The 13743-nt window shown below is 53.8% G+C and overlaps 2 protein-coding genes across 5 annotated transcripts; one reads left to right on the top strand and one right to left on the bottom strand.

The window, feature by feature from the left end:
* Positions 1-19: 19 nt before the first annotated feature.
* Positions 20-5049, bottom strand: POLR2I (RNA polymerase II subunit I). 3 transcript variants are annotated; one of them, XR_009560000.2, is made up of 7 exons: positions 4685-5049; positions 4552-4606; positions 4186-4259; positions 4024-4098; positions 3865-3916; positions 3260-3487; positions 20-3163 (listed from the first exon to the last, which is right to left on the bottom strand). XR_009560000.2 is itself a non-coding variant. In XM_060288877.2 (6 exons), the coding sequence occupies exons 1-6, from the start codon at positions 4741-4743 to the stop codon at positions 3440-3442; spliced, it is 363 nt and encodes a 120-aa protein (XP_060144860.1). In that variant the 5' UTR covers positions 4744-5049; the 3' UTR covers positions 20-3439. The 3 variants fall into 3 exon arrangements, 2 of the variants coding, with proteins under 2 accessions (XP_060144860.1, XP_030730671.1); XM_060288877.2 differs by having other exon boundaries at positions 20-3487; XM_030874811.3 differs by lacking the exons at positions 20-3163; positions 3260-3487 and adding an exon at positions 3534-3633 and having other exon boundaries at positions 4685-5044.
* On the top strand, positions 3949-13451 carry TBCB (tubulin folding cofactor B). Of its 2 annotated transcripts, none has more exons than XM_030874777.2 (7): positions 3949-4089; positions 5066-5485; positions 5883-6026; positions 9374-9470; positions 10204-10395; positions 12948-13020; positions 13176-13451. In XM_030874777.2, exons 2-7 carry the CDS (start codon positions 5372-5374, stop codon positions 13288-13290), a joined length of 735 nt encoding a protein of 244 aa, XP_030730637.1. In that variant the 5' UTR covers positions 3949-4089; positions 5066-5371; the 3' UTR covers positions 13291-13451. The 2 variants fall into 2 exon arrangements, with proteins under 2 accessions (XP_030730637.1, XP_060144845.1); XM_060288862.2 differs by having other exon boundaries at positions 3994-4241.
* Positions 13452-13743: the final 292 nt, after the last annotated feature.

Below are 13743 nucleotides of genomic sequence, written 5' to 3'. Positions count from 1 at the left end.
CCAAAAAAAAAAAAAAAAAAAAAATCCCATTTTACGTGGGCTGATTGAAACTCAGATGCTTGCCTAGCCACCCCACCCTTCAAGACTTTTGAACAACCCGCATTTATACGTCTGCTTCATGCCAGATCCTCTCCCTGGGTGATCTACATGGATTTTCAACACAAACTAGGAAGACTCAGTCCCATTTCCAGATGAAGAAACAGGCTCAGCAAGACAAGATGTGACTTGCCCCAGGTCCTGCAGAGAGAAAGTGGCAAAGCTCTGGGCCAGCAGGCTTCCAGCGCTTCCTCTGTTGCTTCCGCAAATGAATTTAGCTGGACTGACTCTCAGGGAATGTGAAGAAATGAATAAGTATTGCTTCTTGCACCATCAAGCCTTTTATAGACTGTTCCTCTGCCTGGAAAACCCTCCCTGTTTACCAGAAACCTCTTCTTCCTTCAAGGCTCACACCTAGGAAGTCATCCCTGAACACTTAGACTGGATCAGGAGCCTCTTCTGGGTCCCCTGAGCCCCCTGGTTTTTCCCCATTGAAGCTTGGGTCACTCTGCCTGTGCTTCCCCCATCACAGCCTTGGTCATTCTGGACTGTCACTGGTGTGTCTCCCCCATGGACCTTTATGTCATTTTCAGTGCTGAGCTAGGCCAGGCCTATAGTTGGAGATCAGAAAATCGTTGGGTGAATAAGTGAAAGTAACTGCATGGGGAATATTCAAAATCCTTAACCCCTGGCTAAGAAGCCAATGACCAATCTAGAACAGAGCCTGGCCAGAGTGCTGGGGTAAGGGTCCTGGGAGCCCCTGGCTGTGTCAGGTGACCCCTTATAGTTCCTGGACCGTAGGAGAGTGAGGGAGTTACTAGGAGCTGCACTAGTAACAAACCAGTATTGTGATACCCCATACACTTGAACAGTGCTTCCGGCTGAACGTCAGCTCTGGGCATCTGCGGATCAGAGAGGTAGAGTTTCCCGCCTGAAGATGCACAGGCTGGATCCTCACTTTGACCTTACCAAATTGGACCCTGCTGTCTCTCCACCCTCTGGAGCAAGCAATCAGTCACCCCCTCCTCTGCTTCCTCAGACGGCTGCTGTGATTTGAATAACCAAGCAGGCTGTTGGATGTCAGGTAGTGACTGATTTGCTTGGCAAACAGACCCTCAGGTCTGCTGGTAATATGGAAAAACACTCAGCCCCACTGGGGTCTCTGTTTCCTCTCTCCACCCCCAAGGGCTGCTTAGGTTCCAGTCTTGCCCTTGCTTGACCTCCCGGGGGGCCCTAGTGCTTGTCTTCCCCTGGAGGCTGGAGAGTACCCTCAGGAACCTGGCAGAGGAGAAGGCGGAGGAATGGCAGGGCCCAAGGCAGAGGTAACTGGAGCCAGCTAAGTCTGCCCCCTGGGCCTGTCACAAAATTTGCATGGAGAGAATGAGACCTCTCTGTGACTTCCCCCTCCCTTCCCACCTGGAATAGTCCTCCTGGGCCTGAGGTCTGACAGCAGGTGGAGGAAGCAGCCCTGTGTGGGGGGGAGCTGTTCCCGGTGGTGATGCCCCGCGCCTTCCTGGTCAGGAGTTGGCGTCCACAGCCACCCAACTGGGGCCACCTGCCTGACCAGCTCCGGGGACATGCCTATGTCCCAGGTGGGCCCCTCACTGGGCCTAGAGGTGAGGGGCAGGGGAGACACAAAGCATCATCATCTGGCTTCTCTCCTCAGACTGCAGCAGGCTGGGGGGGCCACTGGCACACCAGTCTTCTGGCCTCCGGGACTCTTGGGCAGCGGTGAGTCTGCAGCTGGCCCACAAGACCCTGCTCAGTTTCACCCCTGCCCGCTCTCAGCCTCCAGAGAACCTGCCTGCCCCTTACCCCCTCGTGCCACTCCAGCCTCGGGACCTTCCCACCCATTGTCCTCTCTGCTGGAAATGCCTTTTCTTTTTTAGTAGTGGGCTCACTGTTAGCCCTCACCCCAAGTACCCTTTCCCCAGGGTGGGCAGCCACAGCCCCTGCCCCCAGGGATTCTCTGCCCAGTGGGGCAGAAGAACAGGATTCAAACCAATAATGGGTGGTGGTTTGCATTATGTCAGAGAATCAGACAAGGTGACAGGAGCTGGATGGGGGATGGGGGAGGAGCTTTGGGGTCTCTCAGAAGGGATACTCAGCTGTGCGTGCACTGGAAGAAGGAAAGCCCTAGGCGGGATGTAAATGTGCTGGAGATTATTTCAGTTTTTATTGGGAGCCAGGCCTGTCCTAGGCAATGGGTGTTGAGGAGTAAGACAAAAACTCATTCCTTCCTGAAGCTTATAATCTGGTGGGAGCTGCAGGTATAGATAATAAAATTGGGGAAAAAAATATTATGTTGGAAGATGGTATGTACTATGGAGAAATAGAAAACAAAGGGCGATGGGGGGCAGGGTGGTCAGTGAAGACCTTGGGGAGAGGGTGGCATAAGCACGCACAAACTGCAGTCTCCAGCCTTCCCAGACCTCCTTGGTTCCCAGTTCTAGGTGCTCCATTTGGTCCAGTGGAGGGGTGGGGTGGGGTCCTAACTCCCATGTCCCTCCCACAGCCCTCCCAGGGCACACTGACTGCCACTCCTAGGGGCCCTGGGATGCCTGGCTGCCCCCTCTGCCCCAAGGCTTCCCGTTGCAGCGGATGCTGACCCGGCACCTCAAGTGCCACAGCCCTGCCCACCACCACGTGTGCCACTACTGTGGCAAGGGCTTTCACGACGCCTTTGACCTCAAGCGGCACGTGAGGACTCACATGGGTAAGCGGCAGCAGGGACTGACTGGGAGGCGCTGCTGGGGGGGGATGGAACGAAATGGAGGGAGGTGCATGGGATGTGGAGTTTCTGTGCACTTGAGTTCCGTGCACAAGTGGGGCATGTGTTAGTGGGGCAGAGACTCAGCCTTCAGGAGGCTGGGAATACCATGCACCTCAGCTCCCAGCCAGTGGGTGTTGGGGTGGTGCCAAGGTGGGGGCCTGCTGAGGGATACAAAGAGAAAACAGGTACTGGTTACAGGATTCAGGTCGCATATTGAAGGGTGCAAGGGAAAGCCTCCCTCCTTCTCCTCCAGGGGAAGGAACATCCTGGTGAGGAGGGTGGGGACACACAGCTCCCACGTTTGCACGGGGTGGAGGTAGCAGATGGTGGGAAGCAGGCCGAGGTCTGGCGAACCTGGAGTAGGAAAGGGGGAATGCTCACGGAGGGCGAGGTCGGAGGGTGCTGGTCTGGGGGCCATTGCCCTGTCTGTCCTCTCTCCCTCTGGCCCACCTGCGCAGGGATCCGGCCATTCCGCTGTGGAGCTTGCGGGAAAGCATTCACGCAGCGCTGCTCACTTGAAGTGCATCTTGCCAAGGCACACGGACAGCTGGCCAGCTACGCTTATCGTGAGCGCCGTGAGAAGTTACATGTGTGTGAGGACTGCGGCTTCACCAGCTCGAGGCCTGACGCCTACGCGCAGCACCGCACCCTGCACCACGCTGCTTGAGACTGGGAACCCTGTGTCCAACCCATGAGAGGAAAATAAACAGAGGAAAGGCACGCATAGAACACAGCATTTATTACACAAGGGGGAGAGTGGTTCACTCGGTCCAGCGGTGGCCGCAGTGTGGGGCTGTGCACACGTAATACAAGCGCATGGCATCCTGGCAGAAAGGATGTACGGTTAGGAAGGGTCTGGATCCACAGGGCTGGGTACAACACGAACCTCCATCCAGAGAAGCCTCACCCCAAAAGAACAGACTAGGGGGCTTTCCCCACTACTAAAGGTCCAGCTCGAGATGCCTGGAAGGGCAGGATCTCCCCAATATTGGTATCCCCACCCCTGGGAAGGACCAGGCCCAGGTCACTCCTAAAGCCTTGCTCTCACCACTCACCTCGGCCCGGGCACTGTGTGACTGGAAGAACACCGCCTCCTTGTGGCCGCACCTGAGAGGACAGTCAGCCACTCAGAGCCTGCCATACCCTTCCCTCCTCCCTTCTCCGTCCGGTGAGGATGAGCCACCTTCCCTCCCCAATACCAGCTGCGCGCTCACTTTTGGCAAGGGTGGTCTTCGGTCCGCGGCAACGTGGGGTCCTGGGACACGTCAGCGATGATCTGGGTCAGTTCGCTGAGGGAATAAAGGGTGAATAAGTATGCTTAGACCGGGCCTTCCAAGCCAACAACCCCGTCTCCGAGCTCGGGCCCTGCCACTCACTCCACTTCGTGCGTGATTTTGTTGACGTAGATGCAGCTGTTGTCGGCTTCCTGCTGGTAATCACAATTCCGGCACTGCGAGAGGGCGAGAGTGGCGGGAAGGGGGTCACAGAGAGATCCCCGATGGGACTGGGAGGGCATGGCCTTCCCCCGAGGGGATGACTAGGGGATGGAGTCTTGAGGTTGGGATCATTGGGTGTAATCGAGAATCACGTCGCGGATGGGCAAGACGAGAAAGTCGGGTTCACTAGGGGGACAGTTCGGAGGGTAGACCAGGATGGGGCGGCACTGGGAGTAGGGCCGGGCCACGTTGGGAACCTGTGGGCCGGTCACGGAACACCGGGGCGCCCGGCTGGCTCGCGCTCACCGCGTACAGCAGAATGCGGTTCTCCTTGTCCTCCTTGGGGTAAAGCATGTTGTTACTGTGGGGAGGGGGGAGGTCTGAGGTCAGTACTGGGGCCACTACTTGCTCCCCTTCCACAGTGCTGGCCGGGTCTCACCATTCCTGGCAGAATCGAATACCCACGAAGCCCGGCTCATAGGTCCCATCGGGTTCCATGGCGACTCACTGCCCGCCTAGCCTTCAGCGCTTGCTCAGCCGCGCGACAGGTCGCGGGAAGGGTCAGATCTCTTAGCTTCGCCAAAAGAGGGGAGGAGCTGCGCACATGTAATGGCTCCCAGTGGCTTTGTGCTGGCTGATCTGAGCTGAGGTTTGATTAATTACTTGCTTCAATCGTTTGATATCCTAGAATATGGCTTCCAACTTCTGGGCCTTTCTTCCCCAGTTTACAGAATAGTGTGGTACGAGAACCGGGAAAAATGATGCGTCACGTAACCCTCAAAGTGCTGAGTGTAAATGGAGAGGCCTTGGCTCTTTGCAGGTTGAAGGCCAGTGCACATGCGCGGACAGGGGTAGCTCTTGCCAGTCCTTCCTCTCGGCTTCAGCCTTCGCCCGCCAGGCCGTTTCCCGTGACGCTATTGGAAGAACTGTGCACTGTGAGAGACTTCTCAGGATTGGCTGGGCCTACCCAGGACTTCTTCCAGGAGGCGGCGAAGAGACGCGGCGATTGGCCAGGTCCGGGAGCAGGGGGAGGGGCTGATATCCCAGAAGCGGCGGCGGCGGCGGCGGCTGCGGAGCCGGTGTGAGGCGGCTGACTGGGTTGCGGGACCCCGCAGGGCGCGGCGAGATGGAGGTGACGGGGTTGTCGGCGCCTACAGTGAACATTTTCATCAGCAGCTCACTCAACAGTTTTCGCTCCCAGAAGCGGTACAGTCGCAGCCTCACCATAGCTGAGTTCAAGGTGTGGCCGTGGGGGCGGGGTCCTGAGGGGCGGGGCTAGTGTTGAGGGGGCGGGACCAATAAGAAATGGAGGGTCTTCCCCAGCGCAGGGAAGGGGCTAGAGATAAGCCGAGGTTGCAGAGGTTCTGGACTGGACCTCAGCGGGCGGGGCCAGAGGGAACCTGAGGTTCCAGAGAATGGGTGCGGGGCCAGAGAAAAAAAGAGGTTTCAGGGAGTGGGGGCAAGACCAGAGGAGGTGGGGCCAGGGATAACCAGGTGGGTCCTAAATGGTAGGTCTCTTGGAGGAGCGAGGAATGGGTGATGGTTATTGATACAAAGGGCGGAGCCTCAGGTCAGCGAGTGGGGCCACTGACAGCCTTCCACCTCGTCCCCGCCTCCCCATCTTGTTATCCCCACAGTGTAAACTACAGCTGGTTGTGGGCAGCCCTGCTTCTTGCATGGAATTGGAGCTGTATGGACCTGACGACAAGTTCTACAGCAAGCTGGATCAGGAGGATGCACTGCTGGGCTCTTACCCCGTAGATGACGGCTGTCGCATCCATGTGAGGCCTCCCTACCTGGGATCCCTCCCCTCCGTTCATTTATTTATTCAATAGATGCTTGATGTGCTTTGCGCTGTGTGATAACCAAAATAGGCCCTAACCGCATGGAGCTCCCAGTCCAGCAGTGAGAGAGACAGACCCATCACCAGACATTGGCAGCCAGATTGGTCTGGACTGGGATGAGAAAAGCCTAGGGGACTGGAGGCATCCAGAAGAGGTGCCTGACCCCACCTCGGGGTATCAGAAGGGACTTCCTGAAGTTAGGGATGCCTGAGTTGAGATCTGAAGGATGACCTAAGAGAAGAGGCAGGAGGGGCATTCCAGGCAGAGGGAACAGAGTGTGAGGTGGGTCAGGGTGAGCAAAGAGGCTCACATATTGGGAGAAGCCAGAACACAGAGGACCTCTGCATGCATCAGCTCACATCATCCTCTCTGTCCTCAGTCTTCCCCGCCCCCCAAAACTCTGCAGACGTCCTAGCATCCCAGGTGAACTTTGCATGTGCTGTTCTCTGTGCCTGAATGTTTCTTTTTTCTATGCCCACATGGCTCACTCCTTCCTTCCAGTCTTTACTTAAATGTCACCTTCCGGGTGTGAGGGCTTCATTGCCCTCAGTATAAAATTTAAACCTCCTCCCTTTCCCCCTTTCTTTGATTTTTGTCCTTCTCACTAATCACCTGTGGCATACTGTGTATTTTTCTCCAATACCTGGAACAGTGCCTGGCACAGAGAGGATGCTCAGTGAAACATTGTTGAATGATGAGTTGAATGCATAAAATAATACTTGGAAAATGGCGTAATTAACCCTATTTTGCGGAAGAGAAAACTTAGTTTCAGTATGGAATTTACTTTCCTGAGGAGAGACATAGCTAGAATTTTTACTTCAGTCTGCATGGCTCCAGAAGTTAGTGTACCCAGAGAACTGGGTCTTTTTTGTCTCTTTCAATTATTCATAACTGTTCACTGAGCATCCACATTATGCCAGGGATATAGCTGTGAATCAAGTCTGAGAAGGTCTGTGTTTTAGCTCTGTCCAGTGAGTGCGGTAGGCGTTAGCTAAATATTCACGGGAACAAATGTAAAGGGTTAGTGAGATGAGGGCCATGCAGGAGGAGATCACAGAGCTGGGAGATCCTATACTGGGGAACCTGACCCATCAATGAGATCCAGGAGGACTTCCTGGAGGAGGTGCTGCCTGAACAGAGACCTGAAGTTAACTGAAGAAGGGGAAAGCGTGCTTCAGGAGGAGGGCACAACATGTGTAAACACTCTGAGGTGGGAGGGAGCAGAGTGGGGTACAGGGGTTGAAGAGTGACCTGTCCTGTTTTGGTGGGAAGTGGAAGCCAGGGGAGGACTCTGAGCCAGGAGGGTCCTGGTCTGACTCAGGTGTTCACAGGCTCCCTCTGATTGCATGTGGGGAACAGACAGTGGAGGACAGAGGAGTAGGGAGACCAAGGAGGAGACTGCTTCCATAGTCCAGTTGAGGTTATGGGTCCTGGACCATTGTGGGAGCAGGTCGGGACTGTGCTGAGCCCATAGGACTGACTTTGGACTGACCTGGGCAGTCTCAGCCTTGGGATGCTGGGGGGTCAGGCAGGGCAGTGGCCTCCTCAAACAGGAGGGTTTCACACATGGATTCAGGTATAGACAGGGTGCTGACTTCTGAGGCCATACAAGGAAAGTTTCCCAGAGGTGGAGCCTCTGGAGAATTTGTATTTTTTCTAAAATTCTTTTTCTGTTTATAAATATCACCCATATTTCTTTTCTTTAAATTTATTTATTTATTTTTGTCTGCGTTGGGTCTTCGTTGCTGCACGCGGCTTTCTCTAGTTATGGCGAGCGGGGGGCTACTCTTTGTTGCAGTGAGCAGGCTTATTGTGGTGGTTTCTCTTGTTGCGGAGCACAGGCTCTAGGCGCGCGGGCTTCAGTAGTTGTGGCTCGTGTGCTCTAGAGCACAGGCTCAGTAGTTGTGGTGCACAGGCTTAGTTGCCCTGTGGCATGTGGGATCTTCCCGGACCAGGGCTCAAACCCATGTCCCCTGCATTGGCAGGCAGATTCTTAACCCCTGCGCCACCAGGGAAGCCCTCACACATATTTCTTGCAACAACGAATGACAGCAACCTCAAACTTAGAAAAACCCCTGATATAGAAAGTGGAACTTCTTAGTGATCGTTAGCCAGAAATAAGGGCCGTTTCAGTTTTGCCCAGTGACTCAGGCCAAATGCTTTAGGGTGTTCCTCACCCTTGTCTTTCCCTCACACCCACATCTAATCTGTCCGCAGATCCATGGGCTCCACCCACAAAAATCTATCCAGAATCCAGATTCTCCTCCCTCACTGCCCCCACCCTGGCCCAGCCTCCATCTTCTCTCTCCTGGACCATCACACAAGCCGTCTCCCTGCTCCCATCCCTGTGCCCCTCCATCTGCTTCCCACACTCAGCTGAGGGAGCGTGTAAACACTTGTGTCAGATCAGAGCCTTCCTGGCTGAGCCCTTCCCTGGCTGCATCTCATTCTAGGTAAAAGCCAAAGTCTGCAGTGATCTATTGTGTCTCCCACTCTCCCCCTGGCTCACTCCACTGCCGCCGTGCTGGCCCTGCTGTTTCTCAAAGGAGCTAAAGACATTTCTACATCTGGGACTTTGTGCTTGTTCCTTCAGGCCTGTCTCAGACATCCCCTCCTTCCAGAAGCCTCTTTGTTGTATTTGTCTGCATAGAACCTTGTCGTCATCTGGTGTTTAATACCCATCTCTGTGCATTTGTTTCTGGTTGGCCTCCCAGCAGAATGAGCACTCCTTGAGGGCAGGAATTGATCTATTTTTGTACCGTGTCCCTAGTACCCAGCACGGGGCCCAGCTGGGTGCCTTGGAGGAGCTCATCAGGTGATGAGTGAATAAATGTTGGGGGTGGTACAGAAGAGATGCACCAGGATCTGGAAGTTGGGGTCAGCCTAGGAGGGTCCCAGAGGTCCAGAGAGGATAGACACACTGCCCGGAGGGTTCATGAGCAAGGCCCGAGCTCTGCCCTTCGGTTCCAGTGTCCTGGGGCCATCAGTGATGTGGATGTCAGTATGTAGGGGTCATCTGGAAGCAGATGCAGCCTCCAGGGCCTTGGATGGGTGGTAGAGAGGGAGATGGCCATTGTAGACACCTGCTCTCACCCCTTCGGCTGGGCTCAGGGCAGGCAAGAAGGCTGGGGTAAAGGTGAGGGTAGAGTAATGTGGTTTTTCCGAGACAGGAGAGACTTAAATCTACGGAACGCTCCAACGTGCAGCCACACTCGCCCCCCGCAGCATCCCAGGCCTCTCTGCCCAGACCCTGATCCCCACTGACCTCCCTCCCCTCACTACAGGTCATTGACCACAGCGGTGCCCGTCTTGGGGAGTATGAGGACATGTCCAAGGTGGAGAAATACGAGATCTCACAAGAAGCCTACGACCAGAGGCAAAGTACGGGGTGCACAAGGAGGGGTGGGGGCTAGGGGAGGGGGTGGGGAGCAGACAGGATAGACGGGGACACTGAGGGCGAGTCGGTGGTGTGGGCAGTGGGGCAGGCAAGCATGGGGGAGTGGAGGGGGCGGGGTGAGGTTGGCGTGGGGACAGACGGCTCATGGGAGAACAGTCGGGTGGACGGGCATGAGGTGTGAATGGAGGCTGGGGGGTGTGGCCGAGTGCAGGCAGGCAGACAGGGCCATGAGAAAGTAGAGGGGGCCTGAGAGGAAGGTCTGGGGTGTGTATGTGGGGTCAGATAGGGGGGCGGTCAGGGTCACGCTGGGGGCACGGTGTAGGGGACAGAGCATGGTAGAATACGTGGAACCGACAGGACAATGGGGTGCGGGCATGTGGGGACAGGTGAGAATGTGTGGTGGGGAAGATGAAGGTTTCCGAGCCTGGGTGGAGGCAAGCATGATACTGAAGGGACGGAAGGATGGGGTGCCGCGAAAGACTGCAAGCAGGCACCTTCCTTTTAGTTTCGGGATTGTGGGGAGGCCCAGGGGTCCTGGGGAGAGGCCAGGGCTGTGGTGGGAGACTTGGGGGGCTTGGGTGACAGCCCTTCAACACCCAGCACGGAAGCGTTTCCCTCGGAGTGTTGGCCCCGTGCGGGTGGCAGATTATCTCGTTAGGCCAGAGGTCTCCCAGGTGGTCTCCCATGTCTGACCCTCACCCCCTACCCCACCCACAGACTCAGTCCGCTCCTTCCTGAAGCGCAACAAGCTAGGTCGATACAGTGAAGAAGAGCGGGCACAGCAGGAGGCCGAGAGCTCCCAGCGCCTTACTGAGGAGGAGGCCCAGGCCAGTGCCATCCCCGTGGGCAGCCGCTGTGAGGTGCAGGCGCCTGGGCAGCCCCCTCGCCGGGGCACCGTCATGTATGTAGGTACGTGGCTCACCGGGGCCTCGTGTCCTGCCTTGAGGTGGGCAGTGCTGGGGACCCAGCCCTCAAGGGGATCTCAGTCCAGGAAGGGAGACGGACCCAGGGGCTAACTCTGACAGCCTGGTATGTTCACGGCAGGGAAGTGGGAAGCAGAGGCCACATGACCTGAATTGTGATGGAGGAAGTGGAGGCCAGAGGGATCAATTCTGAGGTGAAAGCCTGGGGGCACAGTGGTCAGAGCTGAGATGGGGAAACAGGCAGAATTATTAGGCCTGTGATAGGGGAAGCACAGACCGAAGTGATCAGGGCACACCCGGGCCATGGGCAAGGCTGGACTGTGCTGGGCCTCGGAGACAGGAGAGAGCAGTGTGGGGTTTTTTTGGGTTTTTTAATAACAGTTTTATTAAGATAAAACTTATATACCATAAAATTCACCCATTTAGGGAACTCCCTGGCGGTCCAGTGGTTAGGACTCCACACTATCACTGCCAAGGGCCCACATTCAGTCTCTGGTTGGGGAACTAAGATCCTCCTAGCTGCGCCACACAGCCAAAAAAAAAAATCACCCATTTAAAGAGTATCATTCATTAGCTTTTAGTTCACAGGAATCGTGCAACCGTCACCAGAGTCAGTTTTACATTTTCATCACCCTAAAAGGAAACGCTATAACCATTAGCAGCTACTCCCCATTTCTGAAACCCCAGCGCCCCCAGTCCACATAGCTGGCTACTAATCTATGTTATGTCTCTATAGACTTGCCTATTCTGGAAGTTTCATTTAAATGGAGTCATATAATACGTGGTCTTTTGAGACTGGCTTCTTTCACTAGAACCATAATTTCAAGGATCATCCATGTTGTAGTATGTGGCAGTATTTCATTTCTTTTTATTACCAAATAATATTGCATTGTATGCAACACCACATTTTATTTATTCATTCATCAGTTGAAGAACATTTGGCTCCTTCCCACTTTTTGGCTATTACAAATAACATTGCTTTGAGTATCCTTGTTTAAGTTTTTGTGCGGACATGTGTTTTTATTTCTTTGTACCTAGGAGTGGAATTGCTGGGTCACAGAGTAACTCTTTCACTTTTTGAGGAGCTGCCACACTGTTTCCACAATGGCTGCACCATTTTACATTCCCACCAGCGATGAATGAGGGCTCCAGTTAATCCACGCCCTCATCAGCACTTACTATTACCTGTCTTTTTGATTACGGTCATTCTAATGGGTATGAAGTGGTAGAGCATTATGGTTTTGATTTGCGTTTCTGTGATGGCCAATGATATTGAGCCTCTTTTCAGGTGCTTAACAGCCATTTGTAGATCTTCTTTAGAGAGATGGCTTATTCAGATCTTTTGCCCAGTTTTTAATTGGGTGGTTTGTCTTTTTGTTGTTGATTGGTGTGTTAGGGCTGCCGTATCAAAGTACCACACACCAGGTGGCTTAAAAAACAGAAATTTGTTTCTCACAGTTCTGGAAGCGGGAAGTCTAAGATTAAGGCTTTGGCAGGTTTGATTTCTTCTTAGGCCTCTCTCCTTGGCTTGCACATGGCCACCCTCTCTGTGTGTCCTCACATGTGTCCTCTTTCCTCTGTGGGCTAGCACATCCCTGGAGTCTTTGTCCAGATAACCTCTTATGAGGATGTCAGTCAGCCTGGATTAGATCCCACCCTGATGGCCTTATTTTAACTTAGTTATCTCTTTAAAGGCCCTGTCTCCAAATACAGTCACATTCTCAGCTACTGAGGGTTAGGGCTTCAACATGTGAACTTGCGGGGGACACGGTACAGCCCATAACAAGTTGTAAGAGTCCTTTATGTATTCTAGATACAATTCCTTTATCAGATATATGATCTGCAAATATTTTCTCCCATTCTGTGGGTTGATTGTCTTTTTACAGTCTTGATAGTGTCCTTTGAAGCACAAACATTTTTGGTTTTTATGAAGTCCAATTTTTTTTTCTTTTTTTGCTTATGCATGTGGCATTATATGTAAGAGGTCAATGCCTAATAGAAGGTCACAAAGATTTAAACCTGTGTTTTCTTCTAAGGGTGTTATAGTGTTACATATTACATTTAGGTCTTTGACCCATTTTGAGTTAATTTTGGGTTATGGTGTGAGGTAGGAGTTCAACTTCATTCTCTTGCATGTGGATATCTAGTTGACCCAATACGATTTGTTGGAAAGACTGTTCTCTCCTCATTGGACTGTCTTGGCACCCTTGTCAGAAATCATTTGGCCATAAGCAGTGTGGGTTTTATGCTGAGCAAGACGGGCAGTTTTTGAGGAATTTGGGACAAGGCAGTGGTGCTGTTTCCCTTTGATTTTTACAGAGCCCCCTTTGGCTGGGGGTGTTGAGTGAATGGGGGTCAGGGTAGGAACAGGGAGACCAGTGAAGGGGGCTACCATATTGACGTGGGCAGGAGGTGGTGGTTGTCCTGGGTGGTAGCAAGGAGTGGTTTTTGCCAGGACAGGCTTTATACTCAGTGGGCAGGTGCGAATCTGGGGTGAACTGCCTAAGGAGGTTTCATTGGGATTTCTCCCCTGGGCAGGACTTACAGATTTCAAGCCTGGCTACTGGATCGGTGTTCGCTATGATGAGCCGCTAGGGAAAAACGATGGCAGGTAGAGATCCCCCGTGTAGCGTCTGTGTGTGTGCCTCTGTGCGCGTATGTGTGCATTTATGTGTAAGTGCATACATGTACTACTGGGGGAGCCCAGCCATGCTGGCATCTGGAGTAGGAGCCCTCTGACACTGCCTTCCCCATCATGCCCTGCAGTGTGAATGGGAAACGCTACTTTGAATGCCAGGCCAAGTACGGCGCCTTCGTCAAGCCATCCGTTGTGACAGTGGGGGACTTCCCCGAGGAGGACTACGGTTTGGACGAGATGTGATGCCCAAGGAAGGGCACCCCCCTGCTCCAGCTAACTCACCTATTGCCCTTCCCTGTGTGTGTCCATGGCCCTTTCCCCATGACCCCATTTTTATTTTATTCACTTGACCCTCGCCATTGACTTTTGAGACACATGTATTAAATTTGCCGGAAACCTGGGAAGTGTTTGGAAGACTCAATGATTATGGGGGGGCTGGGGACAGCTGGGTAGGTGAGGGGAGGGAGAGGGGATACCCCTTGTTTTATTTCAATTTTTAAAATTTTTTTTATTTTTTGCGGTATGTGGGCCTCTCACTGTTGTGGCCTCTCCCATTGTGGAGCACAGGCTCCAGACGTGCAGGCTCAGCGGCTGCGGCTCACGGGCCCAGCCGCTCCGCTGCATGTGGGATCTTCCCGGACCGGGGCACGAACCCGCGTCCCCTGCATCGGCAGGCGGACTCTCAACCACTGCGCC

Source organism: Globicephala melas, chromosome 19 (genome assembly GCF_963455315.2).
Source record: "Globicephala melas chromosome 19, mGloMel1.2, whole genome shotgun sequence".
In the NCBI taxonomy this organism is placed as follows: domain Eukaryota; kingdom Metazoa; phylum Chordata; class Mammalia; order Artiodactyla; family Delphinidae; genus Globicephala; species Globicephala melas.
Note: the sequence above shows the minus strand (reverse complement) of the source record. Positions and strands in the feature narration are given on the sequence as shown.